The 26,010-nt window shown below is 41.6% G+C and overlaps 1 protein-coding gene across 2 annotated transcripts in view; it reads left to right on the top strand.

The window, feature by feature from the left end:
• Window positions 1-363: 363 nt before the first annotated feature.
• Window positions 364-26,010, top strand: part of DAPK1 (death associated protein kinase 1) — an 83,864-nt gene continuing 58,217 nt past the window's right edge. Inside the window, exons 1-2 of one of the 2 annotated variants that reach the window (XM_054652133.2) lie at window positions 364-508; window positions 900-1,046. In XM_054652133.2, the coding sequence (XP_054508108.2) occupies window positions 985-1,046 (62 nt within the window). In that variant the 5' untranslated portion in view covers window positions 364-508; window positions 900-984. Of the gene's footprint in view, window positions 509-804; window positions 824-899; window positions 1,047-26,010 lie in introns of those variants that run through there. The other variant, XM_077172143.1, reaches the window with a different exon arrangement.

Raw genomic sequence — 26,010 nt, 5'->3', positions numbered from 1 at the left:
CCGGGGGCTCCGGACGGGGCGGGCGCTGGGGTGGGGACCTCTTCTTTGGTAGAGCAGGGAGCCAGCAGCGGCCGGGCGGAGGGCAGCAGCCGCCGGTCTCTCGGGGCTCACCCTGCCCGGGGCGCGGGGCGGGCGGCGGCGCGGGCTGCGGGAGGGCGCGGCCGGCGGCGCGCACACAATGGCCGTGCCGGGAGCCGCCCGCAGAGCCGCGCTGGGCGGGTCCCGCCGCCGCGGGCTGGCCGTGCCGGGCTGTGCCGGGCTGTGCCGGGCTGTGCCGGGCTGTGCCGTGCCGAGAGGGGCGGGGCGGGGTGGGCGCACCTGGCCGAGGCGACGGGAGGCGGTGGCGGAGCAGGGGCGGGAGGCCGCGGCGAGGGGCGGAGGGCGGCGCGGCGGGCGGGCCGCTCCTCATTGGCCGTGCGGCCACACCGCGAGTGCCTGCGCGCCCGCCGGGAGCGGCCGCGGCGCTGTCGCCGCTTCCCAGGGCGCGGAGCGGCGGGAGGGCGAGCGGGTAAGCGGGAGGCGCCGCGGGACAACCGGTGCCGCTCGCCCCGGCCCGGCGGCTCGCCCGGGGTCAGATTGCGGAGGTGTCCGGGGGCCGGCCCCTGCCACAGGCCCGGCGGCACGTCCCGGTTGACAGGACAACGGAGCCACTGAGGAATGCGGCGGGCGGCCGGCCGGCCGGGCTCCGGTGGCCGCCGCGGCGCCTGGGCGGCTGCCGCTGCCGGGGAAGGGGCGGGGGCGCGGAGCGGCGCTTTCTTCTCCCGGCGCTCGGGCAGGGACAGGGGAGGCGCTCTTCGGCCCGCGGGTGCCGCTTCCCTCGCGGGTGAGGAGGACGGGGAGAGCCCCCGGCGCCGGGAGGGACCGCGGGCAGGGGCGTTCACCTCTGCGCTCGTCCGCAGGGCGCGCAGCCGAACGCGGGGCGGCTCCGGGGCGCTGGTGATGAGGGCGCCGAGCAGGGGCTGAAGCCGGCGGCGGGCGGCGACCATGACGGTGTTCCGGCAGGAGAACCTGGAGGAGCACTACGAGACGGGCGAGGACCTTGGCAGGTGGGTGCGGGCGGATGGAGCCGTGGCCTCTGAGCGCGGCGGGGCAAGGGGCGAGGGCAGGCTCACACCCGCGTTGCCTTTCCACCGTGTCTGAGGTGCCCAAAGAGATAAAGGGATTTGGATTTGAAGTTACCGCGCCTTTGCCTTTTTAACACGGGTCTGATGAGATTTTTGGACAGGGACAGTTCCTAGGCGGTACCTGCTCAGCCCGACACCCTCCCGGGTGCTGTAGTGGGCTAGCAGGGGCGAACCTGCTGTCGGCGGCGCAGCTGTGGCTGTGCGAGGCTGGCTGCTGTTCGCCGGGCGGGGAACTGGAAACGGGCTGGGCTTGAAGGAGGGAAGTTTGCATTGTTCATAGTGTGAAGGACTACGTTTGTATGGCGTGTTGGATTTTGCTTTGAGAACTCGATTAAAGGAGCGAGAGAAGCTCTGTATTCCATCTGTATCTGTGGTGAAGATGACTGTCTGGGCATCGCTGCTGGAGCTGGAAGTCAGATTAAGGGATGTGAGCAGAGCGCTGCCGATGCAGAGCTGCCTACTTGAACCTTGGTTATTGAATTGTGTAATTGTGAGCCCCTCCGAGCCCACAACATTAGTCATGCCTTGTTTTTTCAGTGCTTTCCATGTTTTAAGACAGTTTAAAACACTGAATTGTGTTACATGAGAGCCTTTTTTATGTTCTTTCCCCCTTTTTTAAGGAGGAATCCAATGGCATTCTAGCAAACCAGTATGGCAGAATCCTTTTCTAGTGTTCATCCTGGTGATTTCAGAGCAGAGGGTCAGTGTTCAGTTAGCACAGGGCATTCAGTATACGTGGAGCAGATGCCCCCATATCTGCCTCTGTGTACCTTTCCAGTGAAGCGTCCAGTCATAGCTAATGTTGTGAACAAGTTACTTGAATAGGCAGGAACTTAGAAATATTTCATGATTTCGTAAAAATAAATAAAAATAAGAATAAACTAAAACAAAACCCCTAAACAACAACAACAAAAAACCAACCAATGAACCAAAAAAAAAACCTGAAACCCCACCCAAACAACAACTAACCAACCAAGAAGCCCCCCCACATTATAAGAAAGTTAATTGCACTGTATTTCTCGTAACCTTCATCCCATTTTTATGCAAGTTTGTTGATGTGACTTTGACAATAAACACGTACTTTTATTTCCACATAGTATTTTGGGTTGACATTTTCGTACATCTAGAGTAACATTCTAGGACTGTGTTAGACTGTGAAGTAATCTTAACTTGCTGGATAACCTCATAAGAAGATTTATTTTCATGCTAAGGCTAAGTTTGGATTTTGTGATCTAAACAATTATTTTGGCTCCTAAGATTGCTCTATTTCATTTCCAGGGTTTTTTTTTTTGACAAGGATACACAGTATTCCAAAACTCAGGTTTAGGTTTCTGGATTCTTAAAAATAAAACAATTGTTGTGCTTACAGATACTGATAAATTATTGACTTCATGGAAGACAATAAAGATGCACATATATTGTGGGGTTTTTAAGATTCTTCAGGGAGAAGACAATGTCAATATTCAAATTTAGAAGATGCTAAGGTTTATGTAATTTCTCCTGTATTTTTTTTAAAGAGGAAGTATCAGTGCAGTGTTTGGTCTCTGATGCATATTTATGAAATAGAACAATTGCCCTTAGGCCAATTACATAAGAAGTGTTTAAATACATGCAGGTTTTTTTTCAAATAAATGTTCTTTGGAAGTCACAAGTCACAAGCTCCAGAGCACAGCAGTGGAGAGCAGGCATTTCGTTTTTACAGTATGAGAAGTGCAAACACTGAAAACATTAGGTAGTAAAAGACCAACCAAAAAAAACCAGAACAAATGGAGGGTTTCAAAAACTGGCAGAGTGTTAGGTAATAGCATTCATTTTAAAAATGGTATATTTATTTTATCATTTACCAACAGGTTATTACAACACTGGGGGTTTTATCCATCCTAATGCTATAGAAACTTGGCATGCATTCTAAGCCTATAATATTTTATGAATTTTAAAGAATGTTAAAATCTACTCTAGTTTTCACTTGAAAAAGAGTAAAGTAATCTAAGAATCTCATCAATTTTATCTACATATGTGAGAAAATACCACTGGATGGTAAAACATTGTGAAATGTTTGGCAGGGTTTTACTTTAAAAATGGAATATAGCTATTTAAAAGGGCCAAAGCTTTCACTTCAGTATCATTTTAAGAAATCGGGATTATTCCAGTGTGAATTGTCATAAAACCATGAGAGTAAACAAACCTCAGGATATTGTTGTATGGTTTATTCCAGTGGTGTTTAACTTCTTTTTGAACTTAAATTTCTAGGGTTGCACTTTTTTGTAAATCTGTCACTTTCCATTCCTCATTTACCCCTTAGCAGGTTTCTGACTGTTAGGTTTGCATATAAATGTAGTTATCCTGAGGCTCAAAACTCAAAAAACAGTGAATATTAAAAACACCTTTAACTCTAAAATTTCTTGTATTCATTTGGGAACCCAAATTGTGAATTAATACTTCAACTAAGCAGTGATAAAAGGTCCCATTTTGCAAAATCAACTGATTTTCCCCCTTCTCTTGGAAGAATGCTTTTATTTCCTCTTACTTAGCTGCAGGCATGAAGCAAAAAAGGTGACTAAATTAACAGGTAAGTTTTTATTGACAGACTTGTATTTCAATGAAAAGATCCCTAAGTTCCTAGGCCAACCTGCCTTTTCAGAGAGCTCAGTGAATTTTAATTTTAATAATCTACATTGTTTTCCCTTGTAAATTAAGTCTTTGTTACATTATAATACTTCTGACAGTAACTAGAATAAAATCATTTAAATAAGAAAGGTGTCTTGAAGAAAGCAAATGGGCTGTGTAAATTAAATTTTTGATAGAAACTAATAAAAGAGGTTTAAGTATTGCTTAGCATAAGACCTAGCATTATCGGAAATAAGAAGGGATGATGGTGTGCCTTGGCTAAAAAAAAATTGTGTTCTCTAGTTTTGTGGTATTATACTGTGCTTTTGCAGAAAAGGCAATAAACAGTCATAGTCCTGTTACAAAAAAAGTCTGAGTTTTCTTCTAGTCTTTAGTTAGTTTTCACTTATGCCTGGAGAGAATAAGAAAGAAGAAATTTGCAATTGTGAATACTGGTAGAATCAACCTTATTTATTTTTCTTGCCCATATCTGATTTCTCCTGACAAGTTCATGGCTGTTAAGATTGGTTTATCTTGAGCTTTTGTACCAATGCAGTCTTGGGAGACTTATGGATCTAATGCTATCTTTGGAACATATAAGAAGATTGCTCTTGATTAGCGTATGGTGTGTTGCATACACGTTTTTTTTTGTTTTCCATCTTTCTTACAAATATGAAATGACACGTGTTACTTTTTCATGTGCAGGCTACCTGCAGATGTGTTAAGTAATCATCTAACCATGAAGTTTCAAGGGGTGGTAAACATTCTCACAGAAGAGCAACGAATTCACTAAACGCAGTTTTGTCATTTTAATTCTGCCTGCAGTTGCAGGTGGTGTGACTGTGCATTTTAAATACCTTGCTGCAGTGCTTTTACTTCAGTCTTCCCAGAAGTCAGGAATTCAAGTTCAGCAGTATTAAAAACCTCACTATGGTGAGCAAACAAGTAAAGACCTTCAAAGTACACTGAACCTTTCAAGGTATGTTTTTTACCATGACTGGCCTTGCTTGAGAATTCATACAGTATTGTGAGAAATGTGGTGTTGTTTAAATGATTTTAGGGAGAGCTATCCAAAGCTGTGTTATAAATACATACTGTGTTTGTCTGTGTGAGTTCCTGATCACATAGACAGCTCCTTCTTCCTTCACCTCCAACACCCACATTTGGTATTTTTGGTTGTTTTATTTTCCTTCAGGCTTTCATGTGCTTTCTAAAAGAGATGCAGAGTGTTAGGGTAAAGTTTTGGAATTGAAGAATGGTATTTGCATTGCACTGTGGTTCACAATTTTTAGATTCTTGTTGATTCAGAAAGCAGGAAGAGGTATCTAACAGTTTTGAATGTCAGGCTTGTTTGGACCTGTTGGAGTCACTAGGGAAACACTTGTGACTTGTCAGAGGAAGGCAACACTGAATCTTGCCAGCTTTGGAGACTGCTCTGACTCTGCTTGGTAACTCACTAGTCAGAGATGCTAAGAGTAAAAAGTAGCAACCTAACCCTGCTACCTAATGTGCCTAATGGCTTTATCAGTCATGAGAGAAAAATGCCTAGGCTAACACGCTGAAGATGTTGATAAGAGAGAACAGAGAGCTGTGCAAATATGTATTTACATTCTGTTAGATGTTCCTCTACCTTTCAGAGTTGAGTGAAAAAGGATTGTTTTTTTATTTTTCCAGGAAAATAATTTCCATTGTAAACAGGGAGTACGTAGGCTGAATATACAAATACATATATATATGGGCATGAATGTATGTGGTTTTGATTATTCAGATATTGGGTTTTGGTAGCGCTGCTTTTTACAACTGCAGAGGCTGCCTGTCATCTATCCAAACACTGCAACTACACTGCACTTCTGTACTGGGAGGAAAGTAAAAGCACTGAAAAAACCCCCAAACAAACGAACCTGAATGGCAACTAGATTTTAACCTTCGTGGCACTTTTCAGGCTTGACAATCTAAGTTAATCTTGCTAACTAGCCCATGTATTAAAATTGCCAGGCTCTGTTGTGAGATTTATAGGATGTGAAAGACATCATGAATATCACAAAGGGGATACTTCCTTTCAAAACTGTCACATTTAAAACCCATGACAGCCATCTTTAATAATCTTATAGTGTAACATTTTTTCCTATGTATCAGAAAGTCATATGGGGGAGGGGAAGGAGAAGTGTGAAAGATGGTTTTGTAAGGCTAAAACTAGTGCATGTGAGCTACAAACTTTTTAACTGTGGTACATTGAAATTTCCAGTTTCTGTTTCCTTGTGTTTTCTTGATATAAGAAAGAAAGTAACATTGCTCCATTATAAGGCATGTGTTAACCTTCCTTTTCATGCAGCAGTAAAATGGTTAAACTGCAGAAGCAGAAGGTACAAACCCCTGCAGTCCTCCCATTTCCTGTTTTTTGTACATGCATGGTGATAAATACTGTAAGTGTATAATTCACTGGTTTTACAACTACTTTATTCACATTTTAGTAGTACATGATAATTAATTAAATTGAGTGGACTATGGGAGCTTTTCAGGGAAAAGGACCTAAGAAGGAACTCAAAATGTTGATGACAAAGTCCTTGACCAGGAAACTTGGTTGATTGGTGTCTTTGTGTGCCCTTTTGGTTTTTTTTTTGAGGAATTGAACATTGTGTTATTCAAATTACATCAAATAACCCTTTTTGTGCTGTTTTCGAGCCATGGCCATGTTTTATCAGTCAGCTCTTGGAGGAGAAGTTGGTTGTTCCATGCTTGTCTTTAAGTCCTGGCTTTGATGGTTGCATGGATACTGAAAAGGAAAGTTTCTTAACTGGAAAACATAGTCACAAAAATTATGCATCTCAAGTCACTTTGCCTCCCAGACATGCCTCAAAATGTTTCCTTTTCGGAAATGCACAATAACCTGCAAGCTGCTGATTGTGCAGGCTGCGAGAGCCGTCACCATACAATGCCACTGATGACAATTGCTGCCGTATAAAATGTGCTGAGAGGTTTGCTTCATGAAAAGCACAAGAAGTGCTGATGCTTTTTTGGGTATAACTTGTCCTGCTTACTTTATTTCTTTCTCTTGGGAAGAATAATGTCTGCTTTGTATTTCCTTTAAAATACAGTGTAATAAAAACTTGAGCTTGCTGATTATTCTGTGCTTTCAGTTTAAATGCACAAATCTTTGTAAATCTAAACTCATCAGGAAGGAGATAAAAATGCTTGTCTGATTTTTCTTCTAGCCAGGCTCAGTGAGGCATAACCAGTACCAGAGCAGGCGTGGTAGGGGTGTGCTGAAACTCCAATCTGTCCTTCTAGCTTTCCAGATTAGTCCTTCTGTGTTGTGGGGATTTTAAGGTGTTTGGTTTTTTTGCTCCCCATTTTCTCTCTTTACAGATGTTGAGTATGTCATTTGCTCTGCTGGAATTATGTGTACTGAACAGAAGTTGGCCCCTTAAGCCTAGGAAGGGGAGGCTGACACCGCTGTTTCATGAGAGCTTTGTTCAAAGCTCAGGCTGCATGCAGTATTGATGGTTGAAAGGATCAGTATCTCTTTCCTCTGCTGTGTTTCTCTGTAGGCTGTTTTGTTTCAGGGTTGGTTTTTTTTTGTTATGGTTTTTTTTGGTTTTTTGGTTTTTTTTAGTGCTGCTGTCAAAGGGGAAAAATACCTACCTTATATATAATTTATGGCAGGTGTACACTCTCAGATCAGCTGAAAGAACTGTGAAATCTCAGCCTGCATGGAGTTGTGATGGCCTCCATAAATCTACTTTGAGTTAAATATGCAGGAGGGACAGAGATAAAGAGTCACTTTACCACAAAGACAGAAGAGCATAAACTGACAGCAAGGAAGTATAAGCTGGAAATTAGGAGAACTATGGGAGGTGCAATAGCAATTGAAGTAATCTTCACAAATGGTTGTTGCAGTTAGTCAGAGGTATTCAAAGCTGGACCAGTTTTTGGAGGAGATTGTGTGTTTCTCATGAGACCCTGGGTTAATGTCCAGTTGTCTTTTTGTTTTTAACTGGCTTGGTTAGAAAACCTGTGCAACTTGTTGATACAATTTTATATTCTGAAGAAATGATGCCAGTTAAAGCAGTGGCTCAGCACCTTGTGTCCTGGATGGTAGTGGCTTTGAAGGAGCTCTGTCTCAAATGAAACTGTTTCTCAAACTCTGTTTTGTCCCCTTTGCATGAAGATAGGTGACACAAAGGAGGGATATCCACTAAGCCTGAACAGCATTCATTGACTTGCCATGCAGTATAATAGGTCATACTTAACTATGATGAGTAAGTGGCTGAGATGGGTGAAGCTGAGAAAAGTGCCAATGAAGCCTAAAGATCTTCAAGCCTTTACTGTTTAGTTGCTTGTCTACCTTATGCAGTCAATTTTGGCATAATGTGAAATTTTGCAGAACTGGGTACAAAGGCCAGTGCCAAGGAGTCTAATACAGGTGAGGTTGCTAAACTCTGAGATCTTGTCTAGGAGGTGATACAGGAAGAGTGGAGCCTGCACATTTTGGTCAGTTGTTGCGTGAAATTTCTGTTGGTTTGGGTACAGTTATGGAACAGACTAATGACAGAGACGAATTGTATGGGCAGGAATCTCTCCATATCCTTGTAAACCTTGGTATGTCCTTCTTCACATGTTACTTGCAGGTCTTGTCCCTCCATTTGAAAGAGATGGCTGCTGTCCTCTTCTAAAGTGAATAAGAGATGCTAAGCTAAGGTGGTGAAGCTGTGAGATGAAGCTGCTTGAGAAAGAAGATTTAACACTTCAGTATATTTAGCCTAGTTTCACTATGCTTGGAGTGGTATGATATTATTAATACGCTGCAAAAATTAAAATAGTTGGTGAAACAAACTTTAGAAACTATATTTACATTTGCAATTTTTACAGATGGTTCTGCAGGCTGGAATTGAAAGGCTTCCTGCCTCAAGGAAAATGACCTTATGGGACCTGTTGAAATGAACCAGTATGAACAGGGAATTGTATAAAGATAGAGCTTGTAAAATTAAAAGAAAGAATTACATGATACTGGAAAAGGAGAAGGCTGATAAGGATACAGTCATTGATGATATTTTGGATCAGTTTAAACACTGTCTTTCAAAGTTTCCAGGCATATTATAGTCCTTGAGGATGTTGTCCTGTTTTATTAAAAGTGTGGTGTTGTTAGCATGCTGGGGTTTTGTGGGTTTTTTTGGTTGTGGCACGCGTTGATGTTGGAGGGAATATCTTGTAATAGGTACTTTTCCCTCAGTCCCAGAACAACTTACATGGTTTACAGCAGTGCTTTAAGACACTACAGTGAGTAATACACATGATGGCCTGCAGCCTTACTCTCTTGGTATCAGAAGTTTAATTTCCTTCCCCTTATTCCTTCCTGTTTGTGCAAGCTGATGTGCCAATCCATTTCTGCTTCCAGAGGCAGTGGTGCTGAGGAGGAAGCACGGCTGCGTGGCTGTCCGTGGCTGCTCGTGAGAGTGGACCTGGTGTGCCACGCCACTAGAGTGGTGTGCCACTCTTCTAGACCAAACCTCCCCCAGTGCCATCTGCCTGCAGGTGCAAGTCTCTGTTTGTTATGAAGCTCAGATGGTCTTGTATGTGTTTAACAGAAAGAACAACTGGGTGGTCATGAGCTTATGGGGATCTGTAAGCTTTATCCAAAGCTGGAGATTTCATTGTGTGAATTATAACTGTTTACATACTGATTGAAATTACAGTTTGAGATTTATTTTTTTTTTTCTGAATTATACCAAGGAGTGAGGTTTTGGAAAGGATAAAAATTACTTGGGGCAATAGCATTTGTCTGTGCACTTCTTGCCTAAACAGGAGGCTAAGAGCCCGTAACTGAACCAATGTACTGGAAATATTTTATTTCCACTATGTATTTATTTGTGAGCTATTAATGGTATGCTTCTAATTTACACTTGGTGTCCTGCTTTCTGCCTGGTATGTAAATTGGCTTCTGGACTCTTGTACATTTCCTCAGTCTTGTCTCAAGAGTCAGTGGTTGTTTTAGCTTTGAGATACTGGCCGGGTGTGCCTGTAGAAGTATGCACTTAGAATGCCTGCTCCTATGCCATGGGAACTGATAGCAGAGGGACGTTTTCCCCAAACCACAGTCTGTTGGACTAGTGCTCTGAAGCTGTAAGCACTTATGGGACAGAGAAAGGCTTTTCATTTTTTGGAAACTGGTGACTTTTAACTGTCTTGTGCTTATGGAGAAGTGGTGTGGGGACTCATCTCTTCTCTCCTTTCTGTTTGCTGAAGTTTTTAGAGAAGAGAATTGAACTTCACTGCTGATATGGTATTTTGTAATCCTGTATATCTAAAGGAGACTAAGAAAACTAATGCAAAAAGCTTCAAATCAAGTCTATCCTTTGTGGTGGCTGTTAATTTGGCACTGTGGTTACTTTGCCTAGCTATGTAATAGCTAGGCAAAAAGGTATAATTAAGTGCAGCTAAATTCTGTGCTAACTGAAAATGTTTTATTCTGACATCGTTTACAATTAAGTTATTCTGCCATGTTAAATCATTCTGTCAGGTTTAGTGGGTGACAAGGTGTGGGGTTTTCCCCCTTTTGTTGGTTTTGCTCAGCCTGGTTTTTGGTAGTGGAAGAGCCACAGAGGTGGCTGCTGTGAGAAGCTTCTAGAAGTTTCCCACTATGTCCAGCAGAGCCCATCCCTGATGGCTCTGAAGATGAACATGCTGCTAGCCAAAACTGAGCAAATTAAAGATCTGTGTTGTCATATTTAAGAAGAAAATGAGACCAAAGTGGGGCACAGGTTTGGGGTTTTTTTCTCTAGCCAGAGGAGGAGGTGAGAACACATGAGAGAAACAACATGGAGACACCAAGGTCAGTGGAGAAGGACAGCAGGAGGTGCTCCAGGCACCGGAGCAGAGATTCCTCTGCAGTCCCTGGTGCAGACCATGGTGAAGCAGCTGTGCCCCTGCAGCCCATGGGGATCCATGGGGATGCACAGATCCACCCACAGCCCACGGGGGAGGTGTTCAGGCTGAAGTGGGTGGATGCCTGGAGGAGGCTGTGATCCAGTGGGAGACCTGGTGGAGAGAGAGGGCTCTGCTTCCAGGCTGGAGCAGCCTGTCCTTGGAGGGCTGCACCCCATGGGGAGAGACCCATAGCACAGCAGTTTTGGGAGAACTGCGTGCCCATGGGAGGGGCTCAGTTCCTGCAATTTTGGGAGGACTGCTGCTCATGAGAGTGGACCCATGCTGGAGTAGTTTATGGAGAACTGTCTCCTGTGGGAGGAAGCCCGCGTCTCACAGGGGAAGGACCCTTCTTCCAGAGCAGTGGAAGAAAACTTTGGGTGGTGAACTGACCAAAGCCCGTACATCCTGTCTCCCTGCACTGGGAGGGGTTGGCTGGGTGGGAAGGAGGTGTTGGCTGGGGGAAGGAGGGGTTGGCTGGGGGAAGAAGAAGTGTTTTAAGGGCTTATTTTACTTCTCATTATCCTCCTCTGATTTTTTTGGTAATAAATTCACTTTGTACCTCTAAGTTGAGCCTGTTTTTTCCCTTGGAGGGTTTTCTCATAGTTCTTGTCAACTCATGAAGCCTTGGTTAATTTTTTTCTCTCCTCTGCAGCTGTGACAGGGGAGGGTGACTTTTGTGGGTGCCTGGTGTTTGGCCAGTGTCAAACCGTAACATGGCTTTTGTCCACCAAGGAAAATAATACTACTGTGGATCTTACTTGGATCCTACAACTTTGAGGCCAAGAACTCAACATTGAATAACTGTCAACAAGACTGGGAGTTTATTATTGTAAAATGCAAAAAAGATATATGAAAGTCTTGAATGGTAAAAGATTTTATCTTTCAATACCTCTCTTCTTGCTGACTTGGACTCTTTTGTTAGGACACTTGGCTCCTGTTACCTTTAAATAAGGTAATGCAGATGTAATCCTAGAGATAGGTACTTCAAATTCTCTCCTTCAGCTTTCTCTTTCTTTTAGGGATTTAGTTTTGTTTGCTTTGGGTTTGAGTATGTGTTTTTGTTTTGTTGTGGTTTTTATTCCTTGCAAACACAGACTTCAAACATTTTGGTATGGGAGTGTTGATTTTTTGGTATATTATCTGTCTGGCAATATTTTCTTATCTCCATGAGCGGGACCATCTGTGTAGAATTGCCATTGATTCCCTGGTGAAGGAAAGCACGTCAGGGAATGGCTCCGTTCCTTATATCTCATCTTTTCTCATGGTTTTTTATTTGAAAGGGCCTTCTGATACTATTTACTTCACATTCTTGTCTGAAAGGAGGATATCGCTTTTCCTGGCTTTGCTGCCAGTTCTAACATTAGCTGAAGAACAAACTATTCCAGATTCTATCTTGCAAAGCTGGTCTACTTCTGCTACCTCTTTTGTTCCTCTAGAAAGAAACCTTTACATTACTGTTCCTCATGAGGGTGTGTTAGCTCCTGGTCCGTGCTGCTCTGCCTGCCTGCGAGCCCACCCAGGGTGGCTGAGCCAGCCTAGCGCCAGGGTCAGAGGATGGGATGGTCCTGTTCCTCACCCTCCTGTTCCTCACTGAGCAGCATTCTCCTGCCCTAGCACTGGCACCATCCTGAGCACAGCCTGGAAGCGGGAGGGGATTACAGATTGAGCTGCCTGAACTGGGTCAGCACGGGCATGTCAGACGAGGATCAGTGCCAGCCAGCAGCACAGCATAGGAATGCAGGGCCCGTGGGATGGGGAAGCCTCTGTTTGTGACAGGGACTGGCTTGGCCTACTACAGCATGCTGAAAAGCTGCACCGATGTGCTGTGCCTCAGAGCTGTGCAGGTCTGGCCAGCCAAGGCCTTGTGGAAGAGCTGCTCTGAACTGGGGAGCAAAACCTGACTGTGATTAACCCTGGACAATGAGACTGGTGACAGCACAGTCTGAGTATGTTTTCCTGTGGCAGCAGCCATAGAGTAGCCAGACAAGCCCTCCTTTGCACGGAGGTCAGAAAGGACAACTTGGAATTTTTATATTTTTTTAAGTTTTTTGGGTTTTTTTTAATGTTCTAAATTCTGAAGTGCCCAAGCTCATCTACAGACGTGAATAGCTGTGAATCTGTGAATAAAAGCTGAAGATCTGGGGAAGCAGACAATTACTTGGTTTTAGTTAGTAGCTCATAAAACCATAATGTATATGGGAGTTACTAAGGCACTTAGCATGAGAGCATTGTGTTTGTGACACAAATTGCTTTGTTTGTAATGCCATGTCATCTTGAAAAGCTGCCTTTAAGTCACGGAAAACATCACTGGCTTAAGTGATGTGTTTATAGTTCAGTGAGTTTCTTACATATTTAGCTAACATCAGGTTAATAACTGGAGGAGAAAATCCAGAATTTTTCTACACAAAAAATTACTCCACCATCTTCTGTGGAACGTAAGTAGGTTGTTTCTCCTTATGGTCTAATACTAAAAGGTTAGTAATGCACCTGTGTATTTTAGTAATGCTTAATACCTGGTAGAAGTAGAAAGTAACCAAACTTTACATCCTTTCCCACCTTCAATTTGTATAATTTCTAGAGAAAGCTGAGTCATAACCTGCTTGGGGCTTTGCAGTCCATCCTCACTTCTGCTCTTAGTGATTAGATTTCATCATTTGTCTAGCAAGTGTTTGACTGATCCGTACTCTATGACTGTATTAAATGGGTTTTTTCAATTCTACTGAAAAAAAATTTTCTTACATTAGCATTGTTTAATGTATTTAACAGGTACAGCTGTGCTGTAAAGGTGATGAATTTGTGTTTTTATTTGTGGCCATTGAACATAAAAACCTTCTGGAGTAAAAATCTCCATAGGAATGATGCTTATAGGCACAGTGTTATTGCTCATAAGGATGGTAGGTGATACACCACTAAAGAGGGAATTTCTGAAAAGGTGAAAGACTGTTCATTGTGATGAAAGAGTGGATCACACAAATGAGGTCTGATAAGAATTATCACTAGACTTTTCTTTCCCAAGTTGAAGGACAAACACTGATTCAGGCATGCTTCAAAACCCATTGCTGAAAAGAGAAGCACATAACTCAAAACACTAGTTATGAAATAGCAGCAAGAGCAGTCTTTAGCATCACCAAAATCAAATGTTTGTTCTGCTCATATGTTCTAATATTCACACCAGTCTCCTGGTTTAAGATTTTCTGAGCTAGTGATAACTGAGTTTTTATGATCAGTTCCGAGTCAGACTTATGTCACATGTCTTTAAACATTTAGCTAGATTAACTTACAATTTAAGGTTAATTGCTGAGTTAGTTTACAAATTTCATGAAAAACCCAAAAGAAGGGGGAAATGAAGTATTAAATAACAGTAAAAGCATTTAGACTAAAGTACTTGCAAGGTATATAAAGTTCTGTATTTATATGGCAATACTTAGGCATTGATTCTTAAAGTAGCTATATGTGTACATGTACTTTTTAATACTATGAATGGCAGTTGCTTGAAAATCTCTGGCTTTCTTTGCATTATTTCTTTTTCTTTCTTTTTTCTTTTTTTTTCTTTTTTTTTTTTCATTTTCCTGTATGGTTTAGCTGTAGCTATTACTTCAACGGCTTACAAGTGTGAGTACTCCACTTTTCGTAGTGTAAGATTATTTCTGAAAATACTTTAGCAGATGTACATGTATTCAGACCAAACAGGTTTCTACAAACTCCAGCCCAGGCATCATTAATAGAAAATGGGTGATATATAGCTGCCTTGGTAGTTTTACAGCCATACACATTCTTCCAGCTTGTACACCAAATACCATTACATTTTGACATGGACTTTACATCTGTGTTTTAAACCCCTTTGTCTATGAGTAGACTTTGGTTAAAAGTTATTTTCTCTAGTACTTTCTAGCTCTTCACATTCTGTAGTTTGATAATTACTTAAATATTTTGTTAAGGCATTTGAGGGCATAGGGGCATCTCACATTTTCACTTTTGTGTTCTTTTTACCATCCTCAAGTTTTACCCAGAATCCTACCTGTGTTTAGACTGAGTTCACTCTCATACTGGTTGTGTTCATTTTCCATTTGTCACGTCACCACATTCAGTGAATTATTATTGTTCCCACTGTAACTGCAAATGAGCAGTTCCAAATTCCTCTAGAACAGGTCAGTTCTTTTAGCAATGCATGTGTCAAAGGTTAGTGACTCAGAAGTGTCGCTTGGGAGAGAACCACAGCATACCAAGATTCACTCGATCTAACATGACATTTCTTTTTGTGGAAGTGGGAGAGACAGTGCTGCTGTGAAAGTGCAGTGCAGCCCTGCTTTTGTCTGTATATGAGAAAGGTAAGAGCTCTTGAGCTTTGCAGTATTGCTTAGTCTCATATTAAAAAGAAAAATTTTTAAAAAATTGAACATCTCACAGAGAAGACTGTTAGTAGTATATACTAACTCTCAGCTTCTCTGTCTGTATAATGCCTCTGCATTTATGTCACATTGCGCTATATTACATGAAACTCTAATGTGAAATGTAATCCTACGGTAAAATTAATTCTCAGGAAGGAACCAAGAAAAAATATTTGTCTCCTGAGCAGTGAAAAGTTTTACTGCACCTGAAGTGTGGAAGTTACAGCCGTTAGATATTATGCTTTTGCTTGCAAAGGAATAGCCAACAGCTGCTTTTTTTTTTTTTTTAACCCTCCTTTTCCTCAATAATGTACTTGCTCTTCCTACTAGGCAGTAACTGGATTGGACAGCATAAAAATAGTGTCTGACCATTACTCAGTCTTTTGTAGGAAGTTTCGGCAATGTTGATAACTTGCATTTCTTGTCTTGTATATTGGCACAGTGACAAGTATGCATGTTCGGTGTTACCCAGACTGTAAAAGTGAGTGCTGGATAGACAATATGAAACTGGAGACAGAGCTGAATTGTTTATATACATACAGGAAGGAGGGAAGATTTTGTCTCTGCCTGTCTAGTGTTTGCCTCTCACCCACCTATTCAACATGTTGTTTGTTCAAAGTGCTAGAAGAAGCAGGAAAGGGAATTTAATTTTTGGCTACTTTCAGAAGAATAATTCTGTCAATTTCTTGCAGCCATGTGTAAAGCTGTTAGTGTGTCTCTGTTTTGTATTGCAGTAATCCATGGGTTTCCAGGAGAACAGAATCATCAAACCTTCAGTAATGCTTCCAGCTTTTTCAGTGTGCCTTTTCTTCTGAACATCTGCTGCCAACATAGACCCAGAGCACTTTACTCATTCAAATTTGCATTCCAAAACCCAAATGTGAATATAAGAAAAAGAATCTGACATCAGAATTCCTGCTTATGCAAAATAATCTGGGGTTTTTTTCCTAAGAATTACAGAACTCTGTAAAAGCATGTAATATCTCTTTGTTCTGGTTAAAAGTAACAAAAATCTACTTATTTGCCTGACAACTAAGCCATTGACAAAAGTGTAATTTAGAATGAACAAGACAGTACTGGTGAGCACATTGATGTGAAGAAGTTCCTTTTTGTTTCTGCGTACAGCTTATGACTTGGAACACTTTTTCTATTTGTACACAGATGCCAGGTTTTCAGTGCCAAGAATGTTCCTTTCATACACTACAAAGTTCTAGCAACTGCAACTCCTCTTTCTGGCAAGGGCTTTGTATGTGCTTTAGAGTTAAATCCTTCTACTTCTTTTCTGCTTCATCTCCCGTGCATGCTTTCATTCCTTGACCTTCAGTTGCACTAAACTAATTTTCAAGAGCACGGTTTGACCTAATTGCTTAGCAGAGTATGATCATAGAGAAACCCATATATTGTCTGATAACCCTGTGGTCATAACTTCTTTAAAGTCATGTGCTCCTTTGAAAGAAGACCACATTGATTGCAGGGAGGGCTGTGTGCTGGTGCTGTCTGTGGAGGATTTAGTAGCTGCAAGATCTTTCCTTTCTCTTACTTTTTAGTCTAAAATACTATTGCCATGTCACCTTTTCTTCTGGAAAAACCCTATCCTTCATGCTGCACTTCAGAAAGACAAACTCTTGAATCTGTGCCTGTGTTTTCTGCACATTGTTTTTTATAAGGCTTATGTGCAGGCGTAATGTAAATTTGCAATGCTGTCATGATTTGGAAGCAGGTAACTAATAAGAGGTCATAAGTCAAAGTAGAACAAGAGATGCAATGACAGCTATTAACCCCCATGTTCTGAAAAGGTTTTAAGCACAGCAGCAAGCAAATGTAGGAGGAAGAGAGGGAGCATGATTGCCTCATGTCAGCAATGCCTTCCTTAGCTGCACCTTGCTGCAAACCTTCTGGTGCCTTTTCAATACTGGTGGTACTTTATGTCTAGCTCATCAGGGCCATCTCTAAAAAAACTTGAAGGTGTACTCTGCTGCAGAGTGAAGCTTTCATCTACTGAAGCTTGTGTTACCTACCCTTGCTCACTGTGTTGATGAATGTGGGGCTGCACTGTAACAGGGCTACCCTGTGAAGAGTCCCTTAATGCACTTCTGGTTTAAGCTTTGTGTAATGGTAACATAAATGAGAGAGCCAAGTGAAGGAATGTTTTCTCTGTCTCCTTTGTAAGGCAGATGGAAATTGCTTTCAATTTCCTTGTGTATGTCTATCTGTAGTAAAACAAGCCACAGATTAAGTGGAGGCACAGGAGTTTTGCAAGCTTATGGAGTAGCCTAGTGACAGGAAAATTCACTTGCTAAAATAAGACTTTTACTGTCAAGTAGGAAGTGTGTTAGGATTATTAAAGTTGATGATCTGCGATGTACGGTGCAAGGAAGAACATCATCGTTTCTGAGCTGCTGTTGGATTCATTTGCTAAATAAAATAATTTTGAGATCTTAATTTTTATCTTTTCTTGCAGGAACGATTGTGCCTCTGTAGGAGATTTTACTGCTTGAATCGTGCAGAATTCAAAGTAGGAGCTTTGAATTGTATTGAGTTGTACTTGACTTGTAACACTTAGTAGTATCCTTTATGCTGTCACCATGACTGCTTCTTGCAGGGAAAAAGAAACCTGAGGCAGGAGAGCTCTTCTGACTGTCTCTTTCATTTCAAAAGTAGGAAGCAAACTATATTTTTTTTTTTTGTTTATGTATTCTGGTATTAGACAGCTTTTCTGTCTTTTTTGTAACTTCTTTTTTAAAAAGTTAGGGACAATAGGGTGATGCACTTTAAGTGTCATGTGTGTACTGCATGCTGTGTGTTGCCAAGGATGTCTTTTCAAATTAATATCATTCATTTTATACAATGCTGTTGGTCTGTAATTTATGCCGTAAGGTTTACAGCCCATGGCCCTTGAGCATACAACATTAAGTACTCTTGTAGCTGGTCTTTTAGAAGCAATGAGAGGGTAAAAGCAAGTGGGAATATATTTGTAAGGGAGATGATTCCCTTTTTTTCTTAAAAATAGAGGTGGAGGGGATGAGGACTGTGTGCCTTTTTGTAGAGACATGCAGGATGTACGTTGTTTTTCATCAATTTTTACCATACATGTACTGTTATTGGTATGTTTTGTGAGGTCTAGTGTTTAGTCAGCTGCACAAAATTACTTGATAAAGAAGTTCTGTTCCTTCACCCAATTCTCTTCCTTGTTTGGAAGGACTATGAATTTTTAAACTGCTTTTAACATTTAAACACAACTTTCTTCTATCTGCTAAGTAGTGTTATCTTTAATACTGTTTATGGCTGGTGGTTTTTCATACATTCTCAAGAATGACAAGTAGCTGTCATAAGGAAAAAGAAGGATCTTTTGAAACAGTTTCCTAGCCCATTTAGACTTGAAACTCTGGAAAAAGCAAGATAACATAATGTGTTATCTATTGAACTGATAATTTATTCTACCCTCTAGGGAAAGGGATGAGCTTTATGGATATGGTTGCCACCACCTTGTTGTAGTTATCAAATGTGCATGAGAGTGTTTGAGTAGCATGTACCTGCATGGAGGTAGTTACTGCACATTTCTCAGGTACACAATGTAGCCTTATGCTGGCATGAGAGCAGGTTTACTCTGGCTTTACTGTAGGTATTTATAATGGCTTTTCCTTGTGTAGCGTGGAGCAGGGGGCTTGCTTTAACAAAAGCAAAGAGCTGCAAGTTTCAGGTCTGCTGCCTGGAGTGCTGGTATTCACCTTATCTTTTCAGTAGATTCCTGTATTTCAAGATTACAAAGATTAACCCGTTTCTTCCCTGTGCAAAGCTCAGACTAGGTTGTTAAGCACATTTGACAGCTTGTTTGTATGTAGCTTTTTAAAAATCAATTGTGTTCTCTACCCATTGTTCTTCCTTCTCTTTCTTCCTCCTTGCATTAAGGTTCAGTTTTTTCTGTACACCATCAGAAGCAACACATCACTGCCTTCTGGTCTGCCTTGGATGTTATCTTTGCTTACATTTGCTTTTTGCCCTCTGCACTTTGGCAGCTATTCAATGTCAACATGATATTTACTTCCTGATGCCTGTTGGATATTTTCCTTGACTTTATCTCCAAGTGTCAAAATGCACCATGCTGTCCTTAATCACTCAATAAACAGACAGGAGCTGAGATTTTCCAGGATGTTAAAAGGTTGAAAACATGTTCAGATTTAGCCTGAAATCATTTCCTCTGCCTGTGTTGTGCTTTTAGCCTATTATTTTCTTCCTTAGAAAGTTGACTCATTTAGTAATAAGCTCACCTTGGTACACAGTATATTCCTGTCAGCTGAGTTTTGTGGTAGCTTAAAGTTTTGTTTTCTTAAAGTTGATATAGCTGTTTTAACCAAAAGTTACTGGAATATTAAAAAAAGAAAAATCCAACTTCCCCAACACCTCAGCTTAAAAATCAATCACAAGACAATAGTGGAGCTAGGATCATTGTCATCAGAAGAAATATTACAGGGAAATCTTATGTATATTAATTTTTAAATTGCTAATTATTAATATTTCCCTTGGTTATTCATAAGTAAGTGATGGAAAATTTAATTTCTCTGTAAACAATTAGAATTTTTGTTCTGAAAATTGGACAGTAACTGTTTTTGTACAGGGTAGGAAGATGCTGAGAAAAGAAATAGTCCCAATATCTTAGCATTTCTCAGATTCATCTGCATTTCATATTTTTTGCATACTTTTGAGAGGTCTCTAAAGGTCAATTTACAGTCTCTTCTTTGCCCTTTGCAGCTGCTGCATTGCTTTTAAGCAATGCAGTTTTAGGTGTTTGGAATGAGCATTCCATTGTGGTTTTGGTTGGAGGAAGTTACTCTGATTCTGTCTGAAGAACTATTTCAGAGACAGAACTATAAAGTGGCCTTTTGATCTGATCATAATGAAGCAACTGTTGAATTAATCACTTTTTTACTTTGGAGACACCAAAGTTGGTCCTGCATACAACATCACTATTGTCTGTACTAGCCTTTCTGCTGAAGTTCCCAAGCATTTAAGCTGCACATCAATACTCTTGTGGGATTAGAAGGTGATGTAATAAAGGAGTATCTTTACTGTATTATGCATTTCTGTTGAATTTCAAGTTACAGGGGCAGTTATGCAGTTTGACTGTTCTGCTCACTTGAAAAGGCCTTCAGAACCATTGCATGATGGCCCCTTAGCTTTTCTGTGGAATTTGGGTATAACTTGTTAACAGGGAAAGCTGGCGAAAATATTTGGAGTTGACTTTGTACTTTTTAACATAGATGGTTTGGTACTACTGCTGTAAAGTTAATGTAACAAAGTGTAATGTTTTCAATTCTGTCCTCACAGCTTCATAGTTCTGGGAGTAAATCATCTACAGGGAAAATTTTCTGACCTATTTTGCATATTCTTTCAGTCTTAATTTAAAACCATGAGCTTATATTTGATTTTAGGTGATCCATCTCTGTCCTATATAAAAAAATAAAATTTGATGTTTCCATAATATTATCCCAAATGTAGTGAACTAGCTATAATGAATTTCAGTTTTGTTTCTTAACCTGAGAGTAATTAATTTTCTGTGGTTGGAAGAAACTGAGCAGCCTAGTTGCAGTGACCATGCACTGATGGAGTTTGCAGTCCTGAGGGATATGGGTCAGGTAAGCTGTAAAGTTAGGCTTCTGAACTTTAGGAAAGCAGACTTTGAGCTCTTCAGGGAGATACGCAGTGGGCTCTCCTGGGAAACTGCCCAGAGGATCAAAGGAGTGGAACAGAGATCTCTGAGGAAGTCTTCCATAGAGCAGAAGAGCTGGCAATCCCCAGGAACAAAAAACTGGGCAAGGAAGGCAAGAGACCAGAACGTCTGAGTAGGTTACTGCTGGTCAAACTAAAATTTGAATGAATCAAATGCAGAGGCAGTGGAGACAAGGACAGATGAGCTGGGAAAGGCATAGAGATGAAGTTCAGTTGAGCAGTGATGAGGTGAGAAAGGCTATGCTGTACCCTCTCTGATAAACAACACTGGCAAACTGGTACAAAGGATGAAGAGAATCCTACAATAAAGATAGAGATTTTACAAGAGCAGATAGTCACAGGACAAGGATTGAGAATTACTTCAGACTGAAAGAGGGTTGGTTTAGATTAGACACTAGACAAAAACTCTTTGCTGTGAGAGTGGTGAGGCACTGGCACAGGTTGCCCAGAGATGTTGTGGATGCCCCATCCCTGGAAGTCTTTGAGGCCAGGTTGGATGAGGCTCTGAGCAAGCTGGTCTAGTGGGAGTTATGCATGTCCTGGGTGGCGGCGGGGGGACATCCTAGGACATGTGGTAGCACTTTCCGCCATGCCCTGTGTGAACAGGGTTTGGGGTTTTAAAATTATCTTTTAAGCTGGATCATTGAGCATTAATGGTTAGAAGTAAATCTTGGTTTTCTGAGATCAGTTTAAGAAGAGATATGATAACAGGAAGAAGTAGCTGGGCGTGTAGGGGCTAAGTAGGGTGTGCACAGATATTTTTGTACCAGCTTTGCTTCTAGGCAGACAAGAAACATGTTAGAGGCCTTTCCACAAAGCCATGTGCTGCAGGATTGTCACTGTGCTAGCAATCCAGCCGAACAAATGTTTATACGCTGTATGATGCTAGTAGGAAAATTAGTTAAACTGAATTGTGAAAAAATACTATTTTGGGAGGACTGTGAGTGGAAAAAATTATAAATTGATAATAAATTGCGTAGAGAAGTCTCATATTGGTCTCAATAGTACAACTTTTTACCCTACTTTTATGGACTCTCCTGATTTACTGTAGATATTTATTTAATGTGTGGCCTACAAAGGCTTTAACTTTGGAGCAGAGCTTAACATTCAATAGAGTTATGATCATCCCTGCTTTCATTTCTTGGAGTTCTGGTAGTATCTTTTTTGTACTACCCTGGTGATATTGCCCGATGTTTATTCCTTCTGCTAGTCATGTGGCAGATGGGGAAAAGAGTCCCAGCATTATAGCACGCAAAATCATGTGAGGCCAGAAAAAGTGACTGTTTTGTGGTAGCTGCCTAGTTTCCACGTGATTGTCAGTTTCCTGTTGCATCTGCAGAAGATGTTGCTTGTGCTTGCTGTGATTCTGGTGACCCTGTACTTGTGAGAACACTGTGTTTGTGCACAGGCAATGCCAGTGGTTCATGTCTGCGGCATGCTCACTGTGTGCCACCACCTTTCATGTGGGTGCCACTTCAAGCCCTTCTGTCGTCTTGTTTAATGTTATTATGTTCCTCTCTCTGATAAATTGTAGTCTTTTAGCACATGCTGAAATGGCTGTGTGCAGGGATGTCTTTCAGCTGCCTGGTAACTTGTCCCATGCAGCTGCTGCTGGATTGCATCTTCCAAAGGGACCTGGATTTTTGAGGAACCTTTGTTGGGAGGTGTTGATACTCACTGTGGAGTCAATTTACATCTGTATCCTTCACAAAGGTTGTGTCTGGCTGTTTGCAGCAATGCCTGTGCTTACCCTTTTCACTCTCAAGGGAAAGCCTAGACTCACACACATATTAGGATTTCAATTTGTTTACTCAAATGTTCTTTGATACACAGTTTGAGATAAGTGTTCTCTGATGCTGAAGTTTTGTTTGGTTTGTCTTTTTGGCTTTTGGGGGTTTGGGGTTTTTTTTGTTTCCATGCTTTGAGAAAGCTTTCAAAAAGAGCAATAAGTGTCTTCAGTTGTACGTAGTGAATACATTGAAAATGACAGTGAATTTAAGCCTAAAAGCTGTTTATAAAACAGCTGAGACTCTATGGTGGTGTTGCCAAGACAATAAAAATTAATTCAGAAGCTTTTCTGACTTTTTATGTGATTGTGCAATTTCAGAAAGGAAGGTGTTGGAGGATTCCCTATTCCATTTGACAAATTCTCATGTCAAGCCTACAAGCTGATTTTTGACTGCCAACCCTGCAGTAGTGTACTGCAGCAGCTGAGCTCAGCTCTCTGCCTGTCACCACCAACACACTATCACTTCTGCCAGCTAGACAGTCTTATGGTTACACTTGGAGTAACACCTGTGCAAACTCATTAATTGCTAGAAAAATTTCACTGATGTCGCTCTAGGAAACAGGAAGAGAGCAGTTTGTATTTTCTGGCAATCTTTTTCAGTTTTGCCTCTGAAAACTGATTTTCCTTCCATTGTTGGCGTTCAGCCATGAGGAAGCTGTGAGGCCAAAGCAGCTCTTGCTGCCAGAGAAACACCTGACCTGTGAGGGGAAGGAAGACTTGAAGAATTGTTGCTCTGCAGATGCAAACTTGGCGGCCCCTACGTTTTCTGGATGTGCTACCAAGCTCATGAGTGTCTTCCATTAGTTTTTTTGTGGCTGCCAAGGAGTAGCCACATGGTTGCTCACAGCTGGTCAGAGTAAACGCACTGCACAGGTTGCCATAACAAAACAGTATTTTCTGCAGTGAGCGACAATCCATCCTGAATCCTGAATTGCATGCCAGCACACTTGCCTTCCTGACATGTTATGAAGCACTTCCAAGTGCAAGACAGTCAAGGGCAGTTAAGAAACCAAGATATCCTGGGAGCCCAGTTCTACTTTCTTTGGGCTCCAAACTACAGAACAATGAAGATGATCCCCTGTTGTGGCAGGTTCTTGTCATCTGGCATTGAGGGCAGTGTCTCAGTGGGGCAGCAGTACCTGTGGAGGGCTGGCTATTGCACCCTTGGCTCTTGCCAGCCAAACTCTTTATTGCGTTCCTGGAGCACCCTGGGCTCAGCAGTCCCAGCAGAAGGGAGTGATCCAGAGGTGATACTGGCCCCATCGCCACCTCATCTCCCCTTCACCAGTAGCTGGGCCTGCTTCAGGACCTCCAGCTCTGCCAGCTGCTTCAGCAGCCCCTGATCAGTGCAGGGAAGAAACAACCATTTTTGGCATCGAGCATCTTGGAACTTGGTGAAATTGAGCAGCCAGAATAGTTTCAGAAACATGGTAGTGTAGAGGGATAGCAGGATTCTGGTTTGAGTTTTGCATGCTGAACAACTGAGAAGTACAAAGTGGCCTTGAGGCAGGTTACTGAGACATCATTAATAGGAGGGAGCCATCCTGCAAAACACTGGGCTGTCTCCTGGCTTCATGGAGCTACATTTAAGTGCTAACTTCCTGACAAGTAGCTACTGCTGCCTTCTCTAGCTGGGCATGAGATCTTATGGGAGGAGAAACATGAAAATGCTCCTTGGCACACTCTATCTCTGGCAGCACAGGTCTTCACACCCAGTATAATAAATCCTTCTTAAAAGATATGTTTCCCTAGAATAAAAAAAGGACTATTAAAATTTGTTGTCCTTCATCACACTGTTTTGCAAGGCCATTTGTGGCAAATATACTACCACACTGGTCTCTTTCTGGTAGCTCCTCGTTGATATTTTAATGTGAAAAAGAACACAGTTAAGCTTGTCACCAGGGAGAGCACATTGTGCTGGCCTCCCTGAGACAATTTGTATTGGACTGGAAAGCTGGTGGCTGGCAGAAGGAAAGGCAGTACTGGCACAGGAGGTCTGTGCAAGAAGCAGTCACGAGGCACATTGTCCTCTGACACAGTGTTTTTATTAGAGTTGGGCTTCTGTGAAAGAAGCAATAGCAGTCCCTGCTAAGGAAAACCTTCCTCCAGGTAATGTTTCGAGTAGATGAAATTTACACAGAAAAATGCTGCTTAATGACAGAAAAAGGAAGGAAATACATAAATGGAATTTGTATTCTTGAAAACAAAATGAAATGCCTTTGTGAAGTAACAAAAAATTAATAAACGTTAGTTACATCTTTGTTGGTACTAGTTGAGCTTGTGTCATTTCTGTTTCCTTTGTCAAGGAGGCACCAGATACAAGAAAATTTCAGGAATTTGTGCTGTTTAATATTTGAAATCTTAACTTGAAAAGTCTGTCTAGAAAATCAAAGTGGCCTGTGGTTTGGAAAGTGAAATATTTCAGGATTGTTTGCCTCCTATTTCCATGTGGAAAACTATGTAGTAACTACAACAAATATATCTTCCACAAAGCAAACAGTCAATTGTGGAATTTTTTTTTTATTTACAATACCATATACTGAAGGAACCCAAAGCTTTCCAAACTTTCTGAACTTTACAGCTTTGTTGTAGGGTTAAAATCAACTAAAACCCCTTTATATCCTTCCAGCATGTGTACAGTACTGTTCCCTAAGCCTCTGAAATCTTTAAAGTAAAGAGTTAACACTTTCAGGAAGTGACTTTGTAGTTAATTTTTGAGGAAGTTATAATAGCAAAGAGAATGCAGTAAAATACCTCTAGAAAGATGGAGAGGGAACTGGTGTGCAGAGAAAGTTCATTGGGAGTACTGAAATGCCTCTGGGTCACTGGTTCTGCTTTTTTTTCCATGGGCTTGGTTATTTTCAATTTGCATGCGGGGGGCTCCTGAGTAGAAGCAAGATGAGGAACTGAATCTAGGGACTGTCTGCTGGTGATAGCAATAAGAAAGAAGCTCACAACTCCTTTCTTATACTTAACTCTTAGGCAGGATGGATTTGGATACTGTTTTCTACAAGCGTACTACCCTTTTGTTTCAAAGCTGTAAATAAAAGACCAGTTTTCTGGAAAAACACACTCATTGAAGCTCCATTTACAATGTAATTTATTAATTCAAAAATCATTGCTTTATTTTGGAGCTGTATTTAAACACACTTTATCTCTCCTCCAAATATTTCCAAGTCACTGTGCTTGCTTTATTTCTGGTGCAGTATTGCTTATCTGTAGCTGAAAAAGCACAAGGTTTAGGGCGGCAAAGCCAGGTTGTGTAGGTCAGTTACAATTCTACACTGCAAAATTCTACAGAAATGCATCTTGATTAAGACTATAATTTCTAAAGTGCTTCCTTGTAGTTTGTAGAGTCCTTTTCTCTCAGCCCTTGTAACAGGAAGAAAACATTTCAGCTGCAGTGACTGTTAAGCTGAAATCCATGTGAAAGTGTTTTTATTCTGATGCC

Source organism: Agelaius phoeniceus, chromosome Z (assembly GCF_051311805.1).
Source record: "Agelaius phoeniceus isolate bAgePho1 chromosome Z, bAgePho1.hap1, whole genome shotgun sequence".
Classification (NCBI taxonomy): Eukaryota; Metazoa; Chordata; class Aves; order Passeriformes; family Icteridae; genus Agelaius; species Agelaius phoeniceus.
This window is presented reverse-complemented; position numbering and strand designations above follow the sequence as displayed.